Source organism: Caloenas nicobarica, chromosome 1 (genome assembly GCF_036013445.1).
Source record: "Caloenas nicobarica isolate bCalNic1 chromosome 1, bCalNic1.hap1, whole genome shotgun sequence".
In the NCBI taxonomy this organism is placed as follows: Eukaryota; Metazoa; Chordata; class Aves; order Columbiformes; family Columbidae; genus Caloenas; species Caloenas nicobarica.
The window spans coordinates 40,359,641-40,385,106 of record NC_088245.1 but is presented as its reverse complement, the minus strand read 5'-3'; the positions used below and the strand labels follow the sequence as shown (position 1 = coordinate 40,385,106).

The 25,466-nt window shown below is 50.1% G+C and overlaps 1 protein-coding gene and 1 long non-coding RNA gene across 2 annotated transcripts; one reads left to right on the top strand and one right to left on the bottom strand.

Moving 5' to 3' along the window:
* Window positions 1-11,426: 11,426 nt before the first annotated feature.
* Window positions 11,427-21,629, bottom strand: TAB1 (TGF-beta activated kinase 1 (MAP3K7) binding protein 1). The gene is made up of 11 exons (XM_065627061.1): window positions 21,578-21,629; window positions 19,850-19,986; window positions 19,498-19,651; window positions 18,780-18,866; window positions 17,788-17,926; window positions 17,213-17,326; window positions 14,398-14,509; window positions 14,150-14,294; window positions 13,573-13,795; window positions 13,112-13,268; window positions 11,427-12,100 (listed from the first exon to the last, which is right to left on the bottom strand). The coding sequence occupies exons 1-11, from the start codon at window positions 21,608-21,610 to the stop codon at window positions 11,893-11,895; spliced, it is 1,509 nt and encodes a 502-aa protein (XP_065483133.1). The 5' UTR covers window positions 21,611-21,629; the 3' UTR covers window positions 11,427-11,892.
* A 347-nt stretch (window positions 21,630-21,976) lies between these two features.
* On the top strand, window positions 21,977-25,466 carry LOC136003256 (uncharacterized). The gene is made up of 3 exons (XR_010608048.1): window positions 21,977-22,382; window positions 23,551-23,622; window positions 24,791-25,466. It is a non-coding gene; the product is annotated as an uncharacterized LOC136003256 (long non-coding RNA).

Below are 25,466 nucleotides of genomic sequence, written 5' to 3'. Positions count from 1 at the left end.
CACAATAGGCCCTGCTAGAAAGTCTGTCCCCATCTTTCTTATAGGCGCCTTTTAAATACTTAGATGGGTCACAGGAACTGGAGGGTGGGAGAAACACGCATGTGTCCAAAATACCTTAAAATGGCCTTAAGGACAGAACAAGCTCAGGCCTGGTGAAGTTGCCTTTAGCGTCAGTGGGATGGGGAAAGCACCAAGCTGGGGAGGAGGGTGAGGAGGTGACATCCCCCAGCTGCAGCCCCCCTGCTCTGCCCTTTTTGCTTTTCTCAGAGCTTCAGGCCATGGAGGTTGCAAAGAACCACCTGGAGAAGCTACCCAAGGCACCTCGGAGGCTGGAAGAGCAGATCACAAATGGAAAGGAGCTGGTATTATTTTCTTTTTATTTTAAGCCAAACACAAGAATATTAAGGGATCTGATTCATGGTGTTTGAACACCTGGGAGTGATACACAGCAGAGCCTTCTCAGAGGCACGAGATTTTCTCTGCGTATAATCTAAAACAAATGTCTTCCTAGCCAATCTCTAATCAAGGCCTTATGGATCAGTGAATAAATATAGAGGCTTAGTTAAATTAGCAAGATTCATGTTATTGTTGGTGGTGGTTTTATGGCTACCTCGTTCCACCTGCATACCCCGTTACATAGATCATCCTCTCCTGCCTTCAGGTATCTGCTGAATGCAGTGTCCAGGTATGGTGTTTTGCAGATATTTTGGAAGAAGCAACGATGTTTCAGGGCAGGACACGCACACTGGCTCAGGCTCCTGTGAAACAGCTGAGAGCAGGTCTCTGAACGCCGTTTCCCTCTGCTGACACTTGCCTCCTTGCGCGTTTGCACCACGCTTTTGCGTGCAGAGGTGCCGCTCTTGCAAAGCTGTAGTGGCCTTTTGCACTGGTGTAGGGGGAATGTGGCAAGCAGAGGGTTTGTGCTGGTGGCCTTTCTGTGAGTGTCTGGTGTCTCTCTAGCAGCAGTCACCGTGGTCAAAATTTTGCACATCAGCTAGACCATAAATAAATGGTTTGGCCTCATGTTTTAGGCGGGTTTAGTTAATGTAGTGCAAATTCTGCTGCATCCTTTCAGCTCCTCCATCTTCCTGCCAGCTCCCCGCGAACCCCAGCTGCCTTACCTGTGCTGTGCATAATGGAGAAAGGACTATCTCCATTGCCCATCCTTCCCAGGGGTGGCAGGTCAATGCCGTGGAGAGGATACGCTCCCCATGGGGCCGATCTCCCCTGGCCTCTCTCACTTCCAGCCAGCCCGTGCGCTCAGCCTAGCTGGAGCAAGGGGAAGCAAAAGCATCTCTCTGACATGCCTTGATTAGCGAACGATGGCGCTTGCTCCCTTGTGGGAACGCCACCGCTGCTGGAGTGATAAACTAGGGGTATCTGGGGATTTGAGAGGACAGCTAGGGAACCGGGGATGAGAGAGATGCTGCTGTACATCTCTGTGAACAAACACAGCCAGTGCACGGGAGCTGAGAAGTTCAGGAGACCAGGGAGTCCTGCCCTTGGCTCTGCAGAAACAGGGACGCCACTGATGGCGTGGTCTGCACACCTTTCCTCAGGTCTCAGCTGCTGAAAGGGGACTGAATCCATTTTATTGTGCTCAACCTGCCGAGCAGCTGCTGGCTGCGAGGCACCACTGGCTCTCAGAGCCGTTTGATGGCAGGAAACTCTGGGCACCTTGGCCACCACCATGAGTGGTCAGGACCAGGGCAAGCAGCCCAGGTGGTCACCCATGCCCTCTCTGCTCTCTGTGCCCATGCTGTCCCCTTCTACTCTCCTCTCTTCAGCCCTTTCCTACGCTCAGGGGAGCAAAATTCAGTTTTGCCCACATCACCGCCCTGCCGTCCTCGGAGATGTGTTTCTCACTCTGTCTCCTCCTGCAAGTGGTCCCTGCAAGGTATCAGCTCAGCAAGGCTGAGTGCAGTTTGCTGCATCTTCCTCATCTTTCCCGGGTCCCCCTTGCCCCCCTCCAGCCTGCTGTCCTCAGTACAACCCCTATGGTGGGGATGGTTCCAAAACCAAGCACCATGAGCAGCTTGGCCGCGCCTGCATCCATTCACCAAATCCAGCTGGGGAACTGATCTGGGTAAAAAAATACCTTTTTTTTTTTTCCCCGTTTTTGTTTGGGGTTTTTTTTTGGTTGTTTTTTTTTTTTTTTTTAAATCCAGCTCAGCTACTCAACCTGGTTTCCTCCAATTCCTCCAAAAGAGTGAAAGGGCAGCCTGTGGGCAGGTGGGAGGACAAGCATGCTGCAGAGTTCGGGCCACCAGTGATAAAGCTGCAACATCAGCTGTCCAAGGATAGTTCAAACGCCAAACTCCAGAGCTGTTTCTTTCCTCCCTTCCCCTCTTCAGACCAGAAGCAGCATCTTCCCGCAGAAGGGCCGGTGCCAGAGGAGCATGGCCACTGCTCCTGGCTAGCAGGAGCTGGCTTGGAGATGAGATTCCTTCCCCTCTGCCACTGCAGCTCTTCAAACTGTGTTTACATACCAGACAGGGATAAAAGTCAAAATTACGTTGGTGTTTGGCCAGGGAATCATTCCAGTTTGAAAACACTTCGTGGCTTGGTTTTTTGATCGTGCCAGCAGAAATAAACAGAGGGACTGAAACAGGCACAGAGCGGATGATGGACCAGGCTGCTTGGGCAGCCCAGCTCCGCAGGGCTTTCCCACCAGAGGCTGCCCAACATGGTGTGTCCTTCCAAACCCTTTTGGTTTCAATGCCCAGTACATTTTTCTAATGTTTCAGAGGGTCATTCCCACCAAGTCCACAGGGTACAGCCTCCTTTTGTGCCACATCCCTACCCAAGATGATCCACTTAATGGCATTCAGTGAATGTGCCTTCTAATAAGGCCATCGCAACACTGATGTTGCTGCCTGGAGGAGTTTCTGCGGTGACACTACTGCAGCTTGTGCCTCTCAGAGCTATTTTCCAGCACCAGGAATTCACCAGCCCCGGATAAGCAGGGAGCCTGGAGCAGCCCCCTTTGCCATCCTCCTTTGAGCTCATTAGTAACAATGCCAAGACTTGACTAGATATTTAGTTTGCTGGCACTTCCTTAGGCCTCCATGCCCTAAATAGCACTCAGCAGTCATTTATCACTGCGGTCTGGGTCCTCCAGGCAGCGTGCTTGCGCAATGCTGTTTTCATAGCTATGCCAATTTTCTTTGTTTTTCAGAAATACTTATATTCTCTGCCGAAATTTCCCAACGACTCTGCCGCACTCCTGTGGCTCAATAAACATCAGCCAGCTCTCAAACGGAGTTTGTCACACCATATTGTTCTCTCGTCCCTTGTTCTCCGCTCACTGTGGCTGCTCTTCTTCTGGAAATTGCCCTAATTTCTCCACTATGGGCATGAAGTTGGGTTTCCCAGTGGAAGTGGAGCCTGGCTAACACTCAGACCTCACATCTCCCCCCTATCCCATGTCTTGGTTTGTGTCACAGGGTATTGGCCTCCCTGCAAACCAGCAAAAAGCTTGGTATGGCAGCGTTCCTCGAGCTCCCCTGCATGGGGGTCTGGTTAAGTCATAGGATCACACAAGCATAGAATAGTTTGGGTTGGAAGGGACCTTCAAAGGCCATCTAGTCCAACCCCCTGCAATCAGCAGGGACATCTTCAACCAGATCAGGTTGCTCAGAGCCCCGGCCAGCCTGGCCTTGAATGTCTCCAGGGATGGGGCATCTACCACCTCTCTGGGCAACCTGTGCCAGTGTTTCACCATCCGCATTGTAAAAAATTTCTTCCTCATGTCCAGCCTGAATTTCCCCTCCTTTAGTTTAAAACCATTACCCCTTGTACTGTGGTAACAGACCCTGCTAAAAAGTCTGTCCCCATCTTTCTTATAGGCACATTTTAAATAAGAAAGGCCACAATAAGGTCTCCCCAGAGCCTTCTCTTCTCCAGGCTGAACAACCCCAGCTCTCTCAGCCTGTCCTCATAGAAGAGATGTTCCAGTCCTCTGATCATCCTGGTCACCTCCCTCCCTCCACCCGCAGCGGCTTTGGCAAAGAGCCTGCAGAGCCATCTCTTTCTCCAGGAATCACAGCCCCCCTCCAATGCCCCAGCTCAAGAGATTGGTCTAATTAGAGGAGAGAGAAATGCTTCTCCTGCTTGGAGAGCTGCAGGTCCCCAGCCTACTTAAAGCTCCACATCAGCCCATCAGCAGGACAGCGTGTCTCCCCAGAACTACGCATTAGCTTGCACGCTTGGCAGGCAGCCGACCAGATGTAGCCAGGCTGTCTGGAGGTGCCAAGCACAACAATTAACAGCCACTTTGTGGTGGGACTGGTGATGGCAGCTGCAAATCGCAGGTGCGTTTGGCTGCCCACCTTGCTTCCAGGCACAGCAGCGTCCTCTTGCACCCCTGCGAGGGGCACTGCCAGGGGTTGAGGAGGTGACAGTGAGGGTCCTTTGGTGCCGAACAGCTGCAGGACCTCGGTGACTTACCAAAAACGAAGTCCTATGGTGAAGGGCACCAGCTGATGCGCATCTCAGCTAAATCATTGAATATTGTACCTTATTTCTGTCAAGGTGCTGTATCTGTTTGGGTTTTTTCATGCTGACACAAGCTGCAGTTCTGCAAGCACTGAGTAACTTTATCCAGGTGAACAGCCCTGCGGAGGTCGGGAGGGATGCTGCCACCTTCCTCGCTTGCAGCAGCAGGCACAAGCTGCTTTATTAGGTCTTAATTACATCTTTGCTATCCAAAATTCTTCAATTTGCCACTAAAGGCAGATAGAAATAAGAATGTTGCACTTTTGCAGCTCAGGTATTTGCAGCCATGAATAATGCACTCACACACTCATTTACTAATGGATACACTTCTCCTCTAATTCTTTTCCCCCTCCAGACATTTGCAAAAGCTCTTTTCATTCCCATCACACCTTTAGCAAGCAGTAGGCCATTCTGTTTTTTGTTGCTCTTATCTCTTCTCTGGGAGCTTTTATTGACTGCATGTTGGTTTTGTCTCCTCACCTTTTCTATTTCCCATCTAGCCTTTTTTTTTTTTTTTTCTGTTTTTGTTTCGAGGCTTCAGATCTCCAAGCAGTCCCTTGTGCAGCTATTTTGGATATTTCTCATCACAGCAGCTGAGAACTCGTGGAAGAGCTAATGAAAGGAGCGATAAGGAAAAGCAGAGTTGGCTCCAGAATATGTTTGGATTAGGAGGGAATTCAGTAAATTATTGAACTACCTGGATGAAGAATTCATATCCAAAAGCTATTTTACCTTACCGCCTGATGCTCATTTACATTTGAGAGCTGTAAGCGTTTTAACGATGAGCTCTGAAGCTGCTTCTCTGTTTATGTCTTGCTTCAAATAGAGGGAAGAGCCTCTTCCCTTTTCATACAGCATGTGGCTGCAGATAAAAAATGCTGTGGGTCACAGGAGGGCCAGCTGGGGCCAGCCGGGGCCAGCCTCTGCGCCAAAACGATGAGCAGCGCCTGACAAGCCTGTTCAGAGATGGGGTTTTGTTTCTGTCTTTGCACCCACACCACGGTGGGCACCCACCTCCTGCCTCGGAGCTGATGGATGCACCAGTTTTTTGGCCACTTAGCTGAGCAGGTCTGCAGTCAGGACAGGGTTGAGCAACTCGGGCACCGACGAGGGCAGGAGGAGCCCACGGCACGCAGGCAAATGAGAGCGGCTACCTGCTTTGCTTTGGCTGCCAGTCGCCCTTGGCTGGAGCAAGGGACTTTCCGAATCGCTGATGCATGAAACCACGAACAGCTTGCCTTTGATCCCCCTACTTTGAAAAGAGTCCTGAATTTTCCAAAGCAACCAACTCTCATCAGAGGTCGGAGGCGGCTGCGTTTGCCCAGTTTTGCTTTGGGTTGGGAGCTCTGCGCTGCGTGTTCGGAAATGCCTACCTACCTTGAGGAACCTCAGTTTTGGAAGAGCGGCTTTTGGAAACAAACCACAGTGGCTCCCCAAGATATTTTGGTGGCTGTTGGCCACCTTCCTGCCACAGTAACCAGAAGGGCTTCATGCCCTCTACAACAACCTGAAAGGAGGTTGTAGCGTGGAGGGAGTTGATCTCTTTTCCCAAGTAACAAGTGATAGGATGAGAGGAAACGGCCTCAAGTTGCGCCAGGGGAGGTTTAGATTGGATATTAGGAAAAATTGCTTTCCAGAAAGGGTTGTCAAGCACTGGAACCGGCTGCCCAGGGAAGTGGTGGAGTCACCATCCCTGGAGGTGTTTAAATGTCGCAGAGATGAGGTTCTGAGGGACACAGTTTAGCGACAATGTTGGGTTAATGGTTGGACTCAATGATCTTGAGGGTCTCCTCCAGCAAAAATGATTCTATGATTCTACGCAGAAGCGTTTCCATAGCTCCCAAATGGAGGGGTATAGGGTTGGCCGCCTTCCAGAGCCTCTCGCCCTCCAAGCCTTTCCTTGCCAGTCCTTGGGACATCGAAGCAGGTGTTTCGCTGACGATCTTGCTCCGCAGAAAGGGGTTGGTGTTGCTCCCCGCTGTTGCTTATAAGGCAGAGAAAAGCTCTTTGCCCAGCTCAGGCAAAACCCGCAGAAGAAATGTAGAATTTCTAGGTCACGGTGTTCTCGAGAGATGAGTCAAAAAGAGAAAACAGGTTAGGAGACTCTGGGAACACCTAGCAGAGTGAGGGCCAGGCTCAAGCACTGCATGGCCCAGAAGTCAAAGTCCTCTCTCAGGCGCCCTGGAAACATCTGGTCCGACCAGCCTCCTGCTGTGGCCAGGTCCCTTCTCGCAGGGCTCCTGCTGCTGGCAGCCCAACAAGCCCGTGGTTCAGCTGCTGCTGGTTTGGGGGAAGCGGGGAGGGTAACATTCGCCCCTGAGCAAGAAGCCATGACGCTGCATCCATCCCATCCGCCCTGGCTCTCTGGAGCATTCCCAGGCTTTTTCTTTCCATGCTCCACTGGAGTCTAAGCCTGCATGCAGAAAATTCCTCATGCTTTTTGCTCTTGTTCCTCCAGGGCATCTGTTTTCTCTTCCATTCTGTCGGGCTCTTCAACAGCCTGAACTCAGTTACTCTAATCCCTCCATCTCCAGTGATGTTCTCAGCTCCACATAATAAATATTAACAGCTTACATGTATCTTGGGGTTCTTACGCAAGGACTCCAAATAGCTTTATGGTTCATATGCACATGGGGCTCACTTTATTTGCCAGCAAAATACAGCCACCGATGAGACAGCAGTTGTTTAGCAACCTACAGCGACAACACACAATAGTTAAGATGGCAAGTGAAGATAAATATCATATCCATTTGAAACTCCAGGAGGGGATTTGACTTGGCAGAATATAAGTACTTGTGCTGAATTTTAGCCAGAATACTCTCAATAGCATTCCTATACTTACAGAAAGAGCTATAGGATTTAAAATACCTAACCCATCCCTGGTGGTTTATTTACAACTCACATTAACAGCACTGACGCTTTAGGATGCCAGCAGCGCTCTTAACCGGAGAAAGGCGAGACACTTGAGTGATGAACTATACAGGATTACTCTAATGCTCTTCCTCAGAATTTCTAGAGAAGGAAAAATCAAACTATTATGTATAAACAACTATCTATTAGCTATCAAATTAAACAAATATGTATATATTTTAGGCAGCTTCACCCTTCGGCCATAGCTATCTCTGGCCCATAAAAGGAGGAGGCCGATTGCGGGATTTTTTTCAGCAGCGTCACAAACCCTCCTGCTACCTCCTAACACTCCCAAAAGCTTAATGCAGTGGAAAAAAAAGGGAGAGGAACACATTCCTGCCTCTTCAGAGCATGGCAGCTGACAGAGCAGAGACTTGGTCAAGGATGCTGCTTTTCCCTTGTACAGTCCAGGGACCATTTGTGGCACCAAGAGGCACTTGTGTGGCACCAAGAAGCACTTGCTTGCCACCTGCCTCCTTCCTACTGGAAAGTCCAGGTGTGCCAAAAGCAACCAAGTGCAAAGTCAGAGGTGAATAGGAACAAACCAGCCCACGTTAGCTTCAGCTGATGCCTGGGCTGCTGAAGAAAACCCAAGTCCTGGATGACTTGCCCACAGACCACATGCTGCAGCCGAGCACGAACTGCCGGCCGTGAACGCTGCCCAGCCATCCTTCTGCTATTTAAAGATTTTGTTATAAACGGGTGTGCTGCTCAGCTAATGGAAAGCTTAAAATAAAAAAGTCCACGGTGATCCTTCAGCAGCAGAGATGATGAGGACCTCAGTTTTAGGTGGCACTGAAGGGTCCCCTGTGGCTGCAGACCCCCATACCCTGAGGAAGCCCAGGAGTTTGCAAGTCTCCCTCTGATGGCTTATTTGCACCCCAGGCTGAGGTGGACAACAACCATTTTTTGGAAAGCTCCCTTCTCCACTGCTGCAGAGGACCCTCTACTTGTCCTGGAACTGTGAGATGTGGTGGGGGGCAGAAGGTATGGACAGCTATCAGCAAGGGCAACACTGGCCGAGCCCCCTCCACTGGCACTGGGTGCTTCCCACCAGGCTGTTGGGAAGGTCTCTCAGGGGAGAAGAAGCAAGGAGGGACAGAAAATTAGGGATGGGAGGGACAATGGGGCATCTCCTGTCTCCCACCCAGGCACCTCCACTTGGTGAGGTGGTACCAGTGGTTCAGGGAGGAGCAAGCCTAGAGAAGGCTTTTGGGCATGGCTCAGGACAGACGCACCACTCCAACTCCAGAGAGACACAAGCCCCAGCTCTGTACTGCCTCCTCTTTCAGCCAGCTCTTTCTGGAGGTCCTCAGTGGCAGCAGGGTGTCTGCAAAGCTCTGCCCAGTCATTGCTGGGTTTTCTCCATGCTCCTGATGTACACTGAGGCACATATGGCTTCAGTCCTCCCCAAGAGCACCTGAAGTATTTGCATCATCTTCAGCCCCACCGAATCCTCAGCACACGGCTTCAGCTCAGCTGCCCATGAGCGCTGGGACCAGGGACCTTCTCCCAGTGTGTCTCACCAGCCACAGCCTGAGCACCTCTAACCACCCTCAGCCAGCACCCGCGGCTCGGGGACACACGACGCACCCCTGCTGCTCCCATTCCAGGGACAGGGCTTCTCATTTCTACCCTTGTCTCAAGGGGGCATAGCTCTTGAAAAATAAATTAGCTGCCTTTATGGCAGACTTGTTCTGCATGTTCAGATCTTAATTGGCCAGCTCCTCTCCAGCAGTCCTGTGGTGTGTAGCTGCACTGTTTTTCTCTCTTTCTGCCTAGGACTTTCTGGTGGTTTTGGATTTCACAACACTGCAAAAAGGCCCCTGCTCTTGTTTCTCCAGATCACTCTGGTTCTGTCCTCTTCCATCCACTCCTTCATTTTAAATGGGCAGGGGAGAAGAGGTTTTTCCACTGTTGTTACAGCCTGCATCTTCCCATTGCTCCCTAAGGTAAATACGAACATTTGCTTACAAGCCTTCTTCCTCCATAAACAACATTCAGTCTGTTTCTTTGACCTGGACTCCTAAGCCATTGTGCACATAGCATGTACAGAAAACTGATTTTCCTTGTCTTTTTTCCAGTGGTTGTACAGACACAGAGCAGTGCAATCCACTCGCTCCTACCAACTTTATTTTTTCATACTTCTCAAACTAGTAATTATGCCAAAGGCTAAGTTTGTTTTGAGTGATCTGCTTTATATAAGTGTGTTTGGCAATTCCTAAATTTGTATCTGGAGCATCCACATGCTGGAATATTTCCCATTGGAACTGTTCTTGGTATAAGCTACCAAATACCATAGATAAATGGGATGTGGGAATAAGCAAGAAGGACTTGTTTGTACAGCTCTCGAAATCCATGCCAGGTTAGGCGACGCGGAATAGGATAAAACCTCCTCAACACCGTTTTTTTCTGTATCGGGTTTGCACCATCCTATTAAATAGCCACAGAACAGCCTGAGGGAAAGGACAGAGATCCTCAGGCCAAATGACATTCTCGAGTGGTCTTGGACAACCAGGCTGGGATGGGCTCAGATACCCAACCTCCCTGCTCCTCGCAGGGCAGAAGCAAGCGTGGAGGGACCACCATCCCCTGCCTTAGTCGGCTCTAGGGATGAAGCACCAAACCTCACACAGCTCTGCTGCTTTCCCCTCCCCATCACTGAATGCCACATCCCTGAAAGGGTCTTGACATCAGGTGCCTCTGCCAGCACGTTCAGCACACCTGGCCTTCCTGGGAACTATGGGAGGGCAGGGAAAGGAGAGTTTCTGCAGGCAGCCCAGCAGCCAACAGCCCCACACGATTCCCACAAAACCCCACAGGGCACAGCCGTGCCAGCGGGACCTGGTGGGAGCAGTGGCAGTGTTACCCACCTACCTGCCAGGGAGGCCTGTTGTGCCTTCTGAGGAAACAGGCGTTTCTCACTGCCCTGATCCTGCCCACATATTTCCCAGTGAACTCAGATCTTGCCTCAGGGCGCTCAGTACTCTTTGATTTATCCAAAGGGATAAATCCCTCTCTGCTCTTTTCTAAGCTGGCACACCATGAGTGCCTTGAACCTGCACGCACCAGGGCTTGGCTACACACTGGCCTTGACTACAGTATCCTCTGCTACTTCATCCTGAACCCTTCCTATTACCCCTCTCCTTCCCAAGGTGACCAGCCTGGATGCAAAAATAGTTCTGGGAAGGAACCCAAGCCGGTTCCCTCACTGTCCCTTTTCTCTGTCATCTCCTCCAGCCCTCACTTGGCTTTGCCCAGCGCTTTATCACATCTCCCCAGGGAGGCACCAGGTGCTGTGGCACAGCGGACACCCCCAAGGCCTCCCCGTGTTTGCAGGGAAAAGGCTCCTTTCCCTGGGGAGCCAGCGAGGCCGGCTGAAGGGGAAGGAGGCTGGAGCGGGGAGGGAAGAGCCTCGCTTGCCGCCTGCCGTCAGAAGCCTGAACTGAAGAGGCAGATGGCTACAATCCCGATGCCTCCACCAGCTCATCCCGGCCTTGGCTGATGAGATGGGCAGCCAGCAGACCAGCAGGACCCCTCCTCTCCTCACTGCCCACCTCTCTGCTCCAACATCAAGGTGCACGTCTGTGTCTTCAAAGCAGCCGCGTTGCAATGGAGTTTCAGTTCAATCCACGTGCGAGTTCCCGCTGTGCACTACCAGAAGCCTCTACAGGAAAACTGCGTTACAAACTCCACCTGCCCTCTACAACTCCACAGGTAGCCTGCATTGAGGGAAACAATGTGCATTTTGCCTACAAAAAGCAATAATCTAATTTACAGTTTAACTCCAAGCCATAATCCAGTGCCAAAACTCATCAAATAAATATAGGACAAAAACATGACACTTTTAAGTCACTTGCAAGGACTCAGGCCGCTTTTACAACAGCAGCTTGTCTGCTGCAGGGTACAACCCCCGATTCTGGAGGAATAGAGGGTTTCACCAGGAAGAGCTGTCACACCCACACACGACATTGTAAGGAAGAGAGCAAGCCACACAGGTGCCAATGAGTGTAGCTATAAGTTATTTATTCTGGAAAATAGAGGTATCTTCTATGGAGTTGAACACTGGAATCACAGCATTATGAATTGAGTTGTGGAAACATTATGACAGCACACACACCCGCAGGCACACGCACGTACACCTACACACACACACAGCCTTTGTACAGGCCCCTACTCTTGCATTATCCAGACGGAGCCCTCTCTGCAACTTTATTTGCAAAAACCTGCAACGAGAGTCGCATTCAAGACCCCTTCACCTATTCACAGGGCTTCCAAGGGAAGGAGGTTGGTTGGGATTGGGTGTGTGGCACAGGCAACACGTGTGTCGAGTGCGCTGCTCACGCTCCCAGCCCAAAGTTCAGCACATCCCAGAGAGGAGTCAGCTCCTGGCAGAACACAGCCCTCAGTGGAGTGCTCACTTCTGGCCTCAGTCTTTTCTCAGGCAGCCAAGCACAGGGTGGGTGGAGGCGGCACCTTTCCACGTTAGGATACAGTCAGTGCTCCCTGCTCACCATGGTCCATGTTCCAAAGCCGGTAAAACTCTGCAAAATCCACGTAGGGCTCCACGCGTCCATCTTCATCTGGCTGGAGAGAGTGGGTGGGTCGGGAGCGGAAGAGACCCCCGTCTGAACTTGAGCTGCTACTCTGTGTGTGAGTGTTCGTGGACTGGAGTGTTACAGTTGGGCTTTGGCTATGGAGAGAGAGAACACAAGCATCTTTATTCTTCCCCCATCTCATGCTTTGGACAAGAAAAGCACCACAACAAATGCTGGCTTCTTCACAGATCAAGCTATACTTAACAAACAGGTAAAAGAAGTTGCAGTTTCTTGCTCTATGAGAGCACTTGAAGTGTTGAGAACTGCTTGGAACGAATGAATGCCAAAGATATCTGATGCACCTTTAACTAGAAGGCCTTAAGTACAACCAGGCATCTGAGGAACAGAGCAAGCAGGAAAAAAAAAGAAAAAAAAGAGGCATGCACTCTGCTGGCCTCCTCAGACCCGTACAGTGTGAGCTTTACGGGAAGAGCCTGGAAGCAAGGAAAACTATTCTTGCACGACCTGCGTTGCAGCCAACGCAGCGCTAGTGCGTCAGCCTCATTGTTTCTGGAGCTACCAGAACACAATAACCAGAGAGCTTCTTCACTCTGCAGTGTGTACACACACCACTCCGTGCCAAAGGCTGAACCTAAACCAGAGCCACCAACTAGTATGATCCTGCAAAGTAGATCCAAATAGGATCCAGTTCTAAACTTTATAGTTTTTCCTATCCTGGCCTCTGTCTCAGCTTGTGCAGTGCAGCCTCTCCAGCAGCCTAACCTGCAGAGCCCCTCTTCCTTATTAAAATTAAGGGCACCCACACTCCCTCCAGGCACAGCACCCAACACACTTGGCACACAAGATCCAAAGAGCAGGGCTGCTCGCTGCCAGAGCGGCCTCTGTGAACAGCAGCAGATGCTGCTCCCCAGGCACGTTCCCAGCGCTGGCTTCAGAGCTGCTCGCTTTACTCATTCCTGGTCCTCACAGAACTGCTTTCCAGCTAACATGTTGTGCTGGCTGTCAAAACTGCAGTCAGGAGGGCCACGCTCCAGATAAGGGAATGATTGACAGGTAACTGACAGCTGTCTCTTTGCTTTTCAACCACTTGGCACAGTGTGAGGCACAGGGGATGACTGTGGGTAGCAAAAGAGCAGGACATTTACTTAGTGAGGGTGGGGGTGGCTTCATCCAGAGTTGAGCTGCTGTGGGCACCGTTCACCATCTGGCCTTGGGAAGGCATGACGAGAGACAGTGTGACACTTGTCTTGCTTGTGCTTTGGGAGCTGGAATACGGCACGGAGACGGGGTAGACACGGCCTCCTGAGAAGGGAGAAAACAAGGATTACAAAATGCACTTGAGATATGAGTGACTGGGGGGTGCACAGGGGCAAAGAAAGGTCAAAGGAAGGGCCAAAGAACCCAAGAATTTATATTAAACCGCCTTTCTTAGATGCTGTACTGTATTCTGTTGAACTGTCACAGACTTTAGGTCTCAGAAGCCAAAAATTCCTTTAATAAGAAAATTCCTTCTGAGTATCTCCTCTCCCAATGTTAGGTCAGCACTGGATCAATCAAGAGTCTTATCTCCCATCCTCTATTTTATTTCCTTCTCTCCCCAACATACCTTGTGTTGGCGTCAGCGTGGGCTGGCTCATCTCGCCCAGGGGATACCCAAAATTCCTCACAAGCAGTGTCATGTCTTCATGCCGGGGACAGAACTTGGACCGTTCCCCACCACTGGCAAAAGTGTCGCAGTGGATCCGTTTAACCCGGTCCACGACTGCTTGTGCCACAGCATCCAGCGACGTCTGCTTGGCAAACTCTGTGGCGATCATGGCTGCAATTTCCTGAGCCGAGAAGGAAAAAACAAACAAAAGATGCTTAGGAGAACTTGGAGGAAACCTTTTCCAGCCATCCAACCTCAAAGTTTTTATGGCAACTCATCCAACTGCGGAGCTTGCTAGTCTCAGATGCTGATACATGCCCTTGGGCCTTGAATCATCACATTCCTTTTAATGGGCTACTCCTGAAGGACAGGGCAACTGCCCAGAAAAACTGGCTTGGCAAAGCAGGTCCCATATTATTGCAGACTGGAATGGGGTGGCAGAGGACAGAGGAGGATGAAAATCTGTATGAGAGCCGCTGACACTACTGGAGGTGGTGAAAAGCCAAGGGAACATGTTCCCAGCAAGCAGGCTCACCTGGTTGGCCTGCCCAGGCCCGTGAGCTGCCTCTAGTGCTTTGTAGAGTCCTTCAGACATGAGCACCAAGAAGCCCGTCACCCCATCCAGCGAGTGCCCTCCGTGGATTTCAGGCTCTGCTATGATGGGCTTTGATTTAGCAGCACTGGAAAGAGACAGTGTTATTTAGTATTTAATGGTGACATAGCAGGTGAGAATCGGAGGGTCATGAAGGAGAGCTGGAAATCAAAAAGCTGAGTTTTTCTGACCTGAGCAGTTCAATATCAGTATAGCCGTATTTGACTTTGTAGTCTCCAATGCGCCGAGTGCTTTCCTGCCCACGAATAGTTCCCACTTGTTTTATTTTCCCTGCATCCAAGCCTGCCAGATTGAAAAAGAAAAAAGTTTAAGTGACTTAAAAATTAGTAGGACTTCCTCCGATTACACTGCCAGGAGTGAGAAAAGAAATATCCACATCTAAAGAGAACTGTAAGACAAAATGTAAGACAAAATGAGATGCCAAAGAATCATCAGGAGCCCATCAAGAAGGAAAGGAAGAGCAATTTGCTCTGTTCCAAAGGACGCCCTCTTGTTAATTGTAATCTGGGAAGGAGAGAGAAGAGAGAGATGCACACGGCCTGACGTTCACACCCTGAATGCAATGGTTGGCCCTGAGACAAAGCCCACATCTTGGTCCAAAGCCACCAGCAGCAGCTGGCCTGGGTGCACAGGCATTCGCTGAAAAGGCAGAGGAACATCTGTGCCTGTCAGCTCCGGACTGTGCGATGGGAGGAGGAAAGCAAGAAGGGGGAAAACATACATGAAGGATTCTGCTTTTTCTTCCACCTATTATTGATCCCTGCTCCTGAACTCCACATGGTGATTTCACTAATATGCTTGTTTACAGAGGGAGAACAGGAAAACTATCAATGAGAGCCAGTGAATTTGCTCAAGTGCTCAAATTGGCATTGGCTACTGCTAAAGTAAGGGCAATGACCAAAAAAATACTTATTTCAATACATTTAAGGGGATATACCTCCACTTCAGTGTACAACCCAAATCTGGCAGGGCTAGGAAGGAAATCCACCTTGAAGAAGGTCCTAACAGGGATCATCCGGGTGAAGCTACTATTTGAGGCAGGACTCGTAGCAGACGAGCCACTTACCTGGTCTGCTCTGGCAGCTCTCCCTTCCTGGCTATGCCTAAAGCTAATAGGCAGAAAAATGTTATTTTGAGATTTTTACCTAGGGATGACTGCCCTCAGGACAAGGTGAAGGCAGGGGTCCAACTGAAACTCTCCGAGTCAAACCCAGCCTCACCACACAGATGGCTCCGCATCTACCCCAGCAGTAAGACACAACTCCACCATCTGCTGCAGACCAAGGCTGACTCACCAACATGGCCTGGCTCATTTGCCAGCTCCTGGCAGGGGATACACGCTATCGACAGACGCAAACACAGGAAGGCTCGCAACACACCAGAGAGGTTGTGTCTGCATCACAGCAACTCTGCTGGAGCACTGAACAAGCTGCAATGTAATGGGAGAAGAGCTACAAAGGCGCAAGACCTTTCCCCAGGAGAGGTGCAACACAGGCACCATCATGACAAACGCTATCCCCGCTACTTTTCATCACTGTGCTTCAACCTAGCCCTACAACCACCTCTTCTGGGCCCCCCAAACAGCCTGCGCGCACTAAGTTGTTCCACACGCTCTCTCTTCTGCTGGGACTGCCAGCAGGAGAGCCACTGCTGTGCCAGGTTAAGAAGGCCACTATTTCTAGCAGAGCCCTGTTCTGCTGTGGAGTGCAGGTAAAATCTGCAGAGCGCTTTTGGCAGTAGAAAGGCAGTCAAAGGGTCTCTTTCCCTGGATCCTTGTATTCAGTCTTCTGTTTCATAGCACATACCACTACTGCAGGAATATGAGTAAAAGAGGATATCAAAGAGAAATGGAACAAAACAAGACCCAGCAGCAGAAAATTACATGAACAGCCTCCCCAGATAAGAATATCACAGAATCACAGAATGTTAGGAACTGGAAGAGACCTCGAAAGATCATCTAGTCCAAACCCCCTGCCAGAGCAGGAACACCTAGATGAGGTTACACAGGAAGGCGTCCAGGCAGGTTTTGAATGTCTCCAGAGAAGGAGACTCCACAACCTCCCTGGGCAGCCTGTTCCAGTGCTCCATCACCCTCACCATGAAGAAGTTTCTTCTCAAATTTAAATGGAACCTCCTGTGTTCCAGTTTAAACCCACTGCCACTTGTCTTATCATTGGTTGTCACTGAGAAGAGCCTGGCTCCATCCTCGTGACACTCAAGAACAAGAATATGTCTACTAGGTGAACCTAATGAAGAATGCCAAGTTAGATCTACTTAAACAAAGGTACAGAACATAAGTATCTCAATAAGAAGAATTTGGTACTAGCAATCACACAAGTGGTCTGGGCTAGTTCTAGACAAAGAAAGAAAACATGTGAAATGCTGTAAAGGAAAAGCAAAATTGCCTAAAGCAAAATGTCAGCATTAGAGTTCAATAGTTACTGATGTGAGAGCAGTAAATGCCAGTGCTTGGTCTAGCTCTGTCTGAAGCTGCTTTTCTTGCAGCAGCTTGTACAGAGGCATATTGAAACGCACCATCCCGAGGGTGCGGCATCACACAGAACATAATCCAGCAACACTGTGGTTTGCCTCCAAAGGAGCAGTCATATACTGTCCATCCTGTGTCTACCCTCCGGCTGCATGCTTCCACTCCTGCCTTCCTACCACCTCCAGCAATCACACAGCTGGAGGGCAAATCAATGTCCATTTGGCAGTCAGACACAAAACTAACTCTTGAAACTTGAAAAAAAACAAACAAACAAAACAACTGACGGTTTTCTGCTGGTTCAGTGGGTTGAACTTACTCTATAGCCTTGCAATGGCTAAATATGCAGAAAAAGGCAGCTCTAACCTTGTCACTAGAAACCACAGTAAGCTTCTTTTTGTGGTCATTTATTGCTTCCAGTGGCTTGAGTCATTCCTGGTGCCCCAGATAAATGGAGCCATACAATGTTCTCAGACAAGAACACAAAACCAAACACTCACCCAACTGGGAGAAGCGAAAAAGTTCATCCTCGTTTTCTGTCGTATGGTCCACGTTGAGCTGAGTCACCTGCAGTCCATCCACCGTGGACTTGCATAGCAGTGCCCGATTGGTACCTGCAGTGGGAGCAGCGAGATAAGGCACCAGATAGCTCTGCCGTTAGGAAAAGGAACAGGAAAGTGGAATAAAGACAGAAAAGAAGAGAAAGGCTCATGTACTGTCTCATCGTGATCTCTGAACAGTAGCCTTGCTAGCAGCATAGCAGGCCTGCCAGGTAACTCTTCATCCAGGCCTGAGAGCCGGTACCTCACAAGAAAGCTCTTCCCTTCCCAGTGAACCTGCACTGCTGCCTCTCAGCCCACTTTCCCTCTGCTCTTTGGTCATACACGTCATCAGCCAACATCTGCAGAGATGAACAGCTGCGCTGGTTTCAAGTGCTCCTGTAAGTAAGAAGCACATCACTCCTTGGCCACAGACCAAGGAAACTGTCCCCCACATTCAAATTTCTATCATTTCCTAGAACCACAGCCATTCTCAGGAACGCCTAGACTGAGGTGCTGACAAAAAAAACACTCACCCACATTGGCAATATAGAGCTTGTTGTTGAGAACAACAGCCACAATAGCCATGGCTCCTCCAGAGATCTCCTGCTCTACAGCCTTCAGTCTCTCCACAATCTTCTGGTACTGAGGAGGCAGCTGGTGGTGAGGGACACCCTGGAACCCAAAATGAGGGACAAGCTTAAACACACAGCCCATAACACAGAAACCACAGCTGGAACTAAAATTCTGTAGGGAGGGGACTCATCTTGGCATTTCTTAGTCTCATGCCAAGACTGTGCAAGATGTACAATTATTTGTTCAATCCTAACAAATGACATGGTTCCAATAAGGTTCTGGAGATGACAGTCCAGTTCACCTGAAGAACACAATCCACATCTGCCCAGATGCTGTGCAGATTTGAGGCTTTGCCTCTCATCTGCGTCATATGGCTTTGTACTGGAAGAGCCATATGTACAGATTCTCCTTTCAGTGGTGCCCAACGATAGGATGAGGGGCAATGGGCACAGACTGAAGCATAGGAGATTCCATCTGAGTATGAGGAGAAACTTCTTTACTTTGAGAGTGCCAGAGCACTGGAACAGGCTGCCCAGAGAGATTGTGGAGTCTCCTTCTCCGGAGACATTCAAAACCTGCCTGGACACATTCCCGTGCAATCTGCTCTAGTTGAACCTGCCTTAGCAGGTGGATTGGACTAGATGGTCTCCAGAGGTCCCTTCCAACCCCAACCATGCTGTGATTCTGTGACAGAACTTCTCTCCATGATATTTTCAGTTCCCTACTAAGATAACCCATGGTAGGTCTGAGTAGTGCCACTATGAATAGTGGGAACTCTGGGAAATGCACCAAGACACTTGCTTCACTTTATGCGAGCTCCCAGAAGAGAAACACAGAGAAATAATTTTCAATTACAGCCTCCCGTGGACCAGAATGACTCATATGCCCAAGACTCATCCAGCAGTCTGGAAGGTGAGAGCTCCAGCAATCTCTGTTCTCAAGGCCACGTTACCTCTGGTAGCTGGGACTGCAGGCTGGCCTTCTCTGCCAAAGCATCATCAATAGACTCCAGGAAACTTCTTTCTACCACATCAAAAGCCTAAAAAAGGCCATAAAGAGAAATTGAGCTCTTATTCAATACCTACAGACCTTGGAGGCTACCCATCTGCACCTCCCTAAAACTGGCTCGTAGTGGTTGATCCCTGTACATACAGACATTCAAGGGTTGCTGTGTCACATTGAAACACAATTATTTTAGTGCAGCTAGATAACAGCTTGTAAAAACAATCTGCAACTACTCAAAACAGGAGACAAAACCATAAAAATTACATTCAAAGCAATGTTAAAGACCTATCTGATTTTGTGTGTTGATGGTAAGAACTTGTCTATCACTCAAGAAAGCACACTCACAAATCCATCTCCCCACACATTAACTTTCTCCTTTCGCTCATTGTCATCTCCTTCACTGGCTGACTTGTTCCTGCATGCCCAGTGAAGACCAGCAGCAGTTTCCTGAAGTGCTCTCAGCACTGCACTGACAGAGCCAGGGGGACAGATGGGTACGAGGCGGGAGTGAAACAAAGCACTACAGCTGCTCATGATGAGCACAATCGCAACCACGGACAGATGTTTCCAAGCCCCACAGAAACCAGATGCTGCTCCCCTGGTGGCAAAAAGAGGAGGTGGGTAGCGTGAGGAGCAGGAACTATTCCCAGCCAAAGCTTCCTTACCTGCAGCAGAACTCGACGCACATCAGCATCGCTGTGATCTGCACGCAGCTGGCCCAGCAGCAATTCTGCAGAGAGCCTCTGACCCACGAAGTTGGTGACTCGATTGCCATCATAGCCATTGAAGACACCATAGAGGTAGCAGTTATTCTCACTCCTGTCAAAGAGGGCAGGACCAAAGAGGTCACAAATGTCTGGGTGATGTCTGATGTTAGATATGTAACAAGTTCCTCCAGACACCTCCTGCATGCTTGCACCCCACCCTCTTCTTCAAAGTCCTGCCTGACAAACTAAATACCACTTTTACCTGCCCTCGTGTCTGAAGGAGTCTGTATCCCAGGTGCAATCCGCTTACCTCAATTTTAACCAGTTATCTTCCAAGGGGTGACCCTCTGTCCCCTTGCCATCTGCACTGTAGGAACGGTTTGGAGCCGAGCCCACCCCAGAGAGGTGGCAGGATGGTAAGTCATCTGTCCAACTGGGCTGCTGTTCCTGGGAGATGGAAAGACACCATGTAAACCCCAAGCAGCTTGAAGTGAAGATCCTGCTCCAGTACGGGTTACAAGTTCGTCTCTACCCTCTTCTCAACCCTTCTCCCTTTGCTAACGGGGTAGCACACTGCCCAGGCCAATAACTTCACACTCACTGTTGCAGAACGGGATCACTTACCACTTTTTCTCTGATGCTGAGCTCTGGCTGCACCTCCAGCTCTTGCTAATGAGAAGCCAGATGTGAAATTTGCACCTGAATTTTACACTCGCTGTGGCACAGCAATATCCATTTGTGTGGTGAATCAGATCCTCACACACCCATGGCGCAGGACTGCGGGGAAGGCTCTGGCTCCCCGCTGTAGGACCTCACCAGGACAAGGGGACCCTGTTGCTGCCAGCAATACCAGAGGCAGCCCTGGGGCCACCATCTCCCCGGCACACACTGCCAGGGGACACACATACACGGCCAGGGGACACACTAAAACAAAGAAATAAACTTAACAGCAGAGTCAATTACACTGTTAAGCAGCATTCTTTATTTTACCAGCACTGGGGAACACTGGGAATCATCCTCCATAAGTGCTCCAAAGACTGGATGCTCTTGCGTTGCTTATATTCACATAATTATTACATACGCATTACAATTTTTGAAAATGTTGACATACAACATAACTACACTAAGAAATAATTGATGATGCTAGTTACAATTGTTTCTTACTTACATGTATTAATTATTAAATATAAACAAAGTGCTCTGCATCTAAACAATTTGTTATTTAATCTTCTGTCTCCCTCTCATCATGCAGAAGGATCTAAAACTTGAAAAATATCCTCTCGTTTTGCAGGTGGTCAGAAAGCGTTTATCATGTCAATTGGTTAATGATGGGTACACCTTTTGTAACTTAATCACAGCGTACGTTATTTTAGCAGCTTCTCCTCAACACACACGTGCACTCTGCCAGGACATGGACGGACAGACACACTGACACACACTCTGCCAGGACATGGGCGGACAGACACACAGCCACACACTCTGCCAGGACACACAGCCACACACTCTGCCAGGACACACAGCCACACAGCCACACACACTGCCAGGACAGACCGACACACAGCCACACACACTGCCAGGACACACAGACACACACTCTGACAGGACAGACAGACACACACTCTGACAGGACAGACAGACACACAGCCACACACTCTGCCAGGACACACGGACACCACACACACACACACTCGGGCCTGCGAACGCCGGCTGCCCCTCCCGCAGCGCAGCCCCCCCAAGCCCGCAGCCCAGGCACAGCCCCCACGGCCACCTGCCGCCCCCCTCGGCCCCACAGCGCGGCTGGCCGGGCCGGGCCAGGCTGGGGATCCACGACCACGCAGGGCCAACCCCCCCGGCTGGGCCCCGCCGCCCTCAGGCAGCCCCCGCCCCCGCACTGAGGGGACGCGCTCCCCGCCCTCGCCGGGTCTCCCCGCTTCCCACACGGCGCTGCGGGGACGCGGGCGAGGAGGAGGCCCAGGTTCCCCCCTCGCACCCACCTTGGGGGTGCGTGTGCACGGAGGGGGGGGAAGGTGCCACTCACACTCTGCAGCAGGCTCCTCCTCTGCGCCGCCATCTTGGAGCAGGAGACACCCCCCCCCCACCTTCTACTCCTCCTCCTCCTCCTCCTCCTCCCCTCCCCCGCAACCCGGCCTTCTCCTCCAGAGCAGCCGAGTCTGCCGGATAGAGCGGCCGCTCCTCAGGAGCCCGCCTTCCCCGCCCCGCCCGCGGCGGTACCGGCTCCGCCCCCTTCCTCCCCGCACCGTCCAATGGGTGAGAGCGGCGAGCCGCGCTCGGGCGCAGGCGCGCGCGCGCACCCTTGAGGCTCCGCCCGCTGCGCCAGGGGGGCGGGCGGGTTGGTGGGAGGCGGATGCTGTTCCGTGGGTCTCAAACCTTAACGTGGCGTCGGCGTCTGGGCTGTGAGCGCGCTTGGAAACGCGGCCCGAGAGATGCGGCGGAGCCCTCTGAGGCTCCCGAAATGATGCCCTGGGGAAGGGCGCAACCCCCTGCAGGCCTGTGCTCCAGCGCCCGCCTGTGTGGCTGGAGGAGGGAGCGCGGTCAGCTCACCCCCGTGAGGAGGGACATCCCATGGAAGTGAAATGTTTTTAAGCTTACCTGTTGCCGGCCCTCCCTCTTGTCTAGGGGGAATGGTGGCAGCTCCGTTTGTTACGTTGAGGCCTTCAGTGTGGGGAGAGAGAACAGGGAGGGTGTTGAGGATCCTGCGAAATGGGGTCACCTTGGGCACCAGAGACCCCGGCGGGGCCTGGTGTTGGGACGTTTTTCTTAGCACCACAGCATGCTCTGTGCAACCTCTAGGAAACACCAAGCCTAGGGAAGACCAAGACCAGGTAAGCCCAAAATGTCAGCTCCCAACTGCACTGCTGGTCCGTAGGCACCACAAGAGGCATCCTTTTGTCTCAGTTTGGAGCCCGTCCCCTGCCCAGGCACCCCACAGCCCTTTCCCACCCTCTTTTGCAGACCATCACAAGGACATAGTGAGACCATGCCCTCGGCCCAGCAATAGGAAGGTGTCTAGAACAGCTGACTGATGGTTCTCAGTACCCACTGCAGTTTGGAGCAGTCCTTGGTAGTCTCCAGTCAGGCACAACAGTAAAATCACTTGTGTGCCTGCCTCAATGACGCATGTAAAATCAGAGATGGCTGATTCTGCTCCTTAAGAACCTTCCCAGGCTGAGGTAGACTGTTTCAGGAGGGACAGTTTCTGTTGAACCAGCTCAGTTGGAGCAGGATGGAAGACGCAAGAATCATTCTCACTGCTTTCTTAACATTTGTAGTCAGTGGAAGGACCCACCAGGTGTGTGACTGGCATGTCTTCGAGTTAGTGATGGCTGGCAGACAGGCTGCAGCAGCAGGAGGCTGGGAAAAAGCGTGTTTCCCTGTGTGAATTGAGGCTGAAGGGGCTCCAATAGGAGAGACTTGCCGTTTCAGTCATGTAGCAGTGCAATTGTGATGTGGGTAGGAGTGTTAAGTAGTCTTGACTTCCAGCAGTGGCTTGATACTCTTTTAATGACATCTTTGTGGCAAATACATTAGATTCAGGTGCACTTCAGAAATAATTGCCAGTTAATTAACCTAATTCTACGGAATGATGGATTTTGCTGCAGGGGATCGTGTAAGAGGATTCTAGCTCCTTTTCCTGTAAATCCTTTGTCAATTGTTTTGTTACATCTCTTTCTTCCAAATATATGAAGTTTATAGATCCTTCCCCTTCATGCAAGGCTCACAAATATTCAGCCGTTCAAGCAGACTTTTTTTAAAGGTTATATTGGCCAAAGATAGAAGAAAATGCTAAATTTAGAACCTCAGTCTACAAACAAATTTCCACATGTTTAGCTTTCTGTATAAGCTTTGTCTCACTGATGTCAATTTGAAGTATTCCCATGGGTAAAGCTGTGAGTGGGTACGAGTAGTTATAGGAATGAGGCTTCAGTCTGCATTAAAATCAAGAGTAGGATGGACAGATTTAGTATTAATAAAGATTTATTTTCTTACCAGCATGAAGAAGAATTCCTGGTGCTGCAGAAATCTGCGTAGAACAGCATCGCCTGTGTCATTAAAAAGCAACAGGTGGGTTTATCAGCTTTAAAACACGATGTCACTTTTTCAGCATTGCAGCAGAAGCTTATGCTTATTTAATGACGTCAGGATTGCAGTTACGCACCTTGATGAGCACAGGCAGACCCTGTCCTTGCACAGAGCACCACTGAAATCAGCAAAGCTTTGGGTGTCCTCAGAGACAGCCAGCATCTATCGCATTGCAGGACTGGGAATTTAGGAGTAACTTCTGTCATCTTATATCCCTAAGGGAGTCCTTTTGAGATGAACAAGAGCAGAGTCTGTGTGTGAGTGCAAAAGGGCAGAGAGGGATCTCAATAAGCAGGCAAAACAACTTTCCTGAAGATACAAGATAGCAAAGCTGCCACTTTCCTTATTCGTACAATGACTGGCCATCTCTTGTAGTTAAAAATGTGCCCTGTTCCTCATTTAAATGTCTGGCTTCAGCTGGTAGTCACTAATCATTGTCATTCTGGTTTATTTTCTTTCCTGCCTGTTTGGGCTGGAACACAGACCTGGTGCAAAATGTGTTTTTTTCTTGGTGAAAATACTTACGCCAGATTCTGTCTGGATATTCATATGGTTCTGTCACTGAGCGTCTGCCCTAACCTTGAGTGAGGCAATAAACTACTTGGTCTACAAAAAGTGAATAGTAAGATTTACCAAACGACGCTGCTTGCAGTGCTAAATAAATATTTGTCCAGCATTTCACAGTGCTCCAAAGGAAAGTGCCACTGAAGCTGGTGTGCCGCTTCATGAGACTGACAGCTTTATGCAGCACTTGCAAGATGAAATACTGCACCAGCAGAGTTTTTGTTGGCTGTATTGATCGATTTTATTTTTTCCTTTTTTAAAATTCATGCTTCTTACTTTCAGCAAATCCTCTCAGAAATTACCATGCTGTATTCTCATGCAGCCAAAATCTCCCCAAGAATGTGGGATATAGGTCTCTGAACCTCATCATCTATGCACCAATAAGTTAATTGTATGATTCAGTGACTACCAGATCTACAGCTCCCTCTCTCATGTTTAACTCCCATATTTCTAATTTCTCCCTCTCCCTCTATATTTATTGTTTCTCATTGCTTCTCTGTGCCCAGTGCTAGAGGTTATACGCACAGTATTTCTGGTGCCAAGCTGTACCACTGCCTTCCTGTTCTTACTAATGTTTTCTCTGTAGAAAAGGAAGAAGCGTGGTCAGTGCTGAGTGGATAAAAAATGAACACCAGGACTGAACAGTGTGCCATGGAGAGCAGGGAGCACAGAGTAGCCCCCACGTGGGGCTGTCGTAGGCGCTCGGAAACTCTACACGATGGAAAGCAATTATGGGATCGCCGCAGAAGCCATCACGTTATTTAGTGTCTCTCTACTGATCACGTGAGATATGTTTAGGGACTTTTTTTTTCTGCCTTGTTTTGCTGATGATGAAGGCTGGGGCTGGGAAGGAAAGTCATGATTTTTGGCAAGGCTTGCAGGAGGCGATATGGAAAAAAAGAAGGGTCTCTGACCGAGCCAGCTTCTACCACAGGCCATTACAGAAAGAGGGGATGGAAGGGGTGGCACTGCAAAACCTCGCCCAGCTCCAACTCAAGCTCCTCCCAGCTCCCTCTGGCAACTTCAGGGGCGCAGATGCCCCAATGCTCCTCGTTCTGCTACACGCCGCTATTCCCAGGCAGGCTGGAAAGGCAAAATAATAGAGATGGTGCAGTTAGAGAGAACATGCATTAAAGGAGGGCTGGAAACAGCAGCTTCCTTCCCCCAGCGCCCTCCAGAGAGCTGGAGTGCTGCTGCCAGGCAGGGAGGGAATGGTGGGGGAGTGCTGATCCCCCCAGGAGAGAGCCAAATGCCACTGCAAA

Bases quoted from the DNA above. Each gene is read 5' to 3' on its own strand.
- TAB1 (XM_065627061.1), bottom strand. From the start codon at position 21,610: ATGGCGGCGCAGAGGAGGAGCCTGCTGCAGAGT. The intron at 19,987-21,577 runs GTGAGTGGCACC...TCCATCTCCCAG, and splicing joins GGAGGAGCCTGCTGCAGAGT to GAACAGCAGCCCAGTTGGAC. The intron at 18,867-19,497 runs GTAAGGAAGCTT...GGCCTTTTTTAG, and splicing joins TGCGTCGAGTTCTGCTGCAG to GCTTTTGATGTGGTAGAAAG.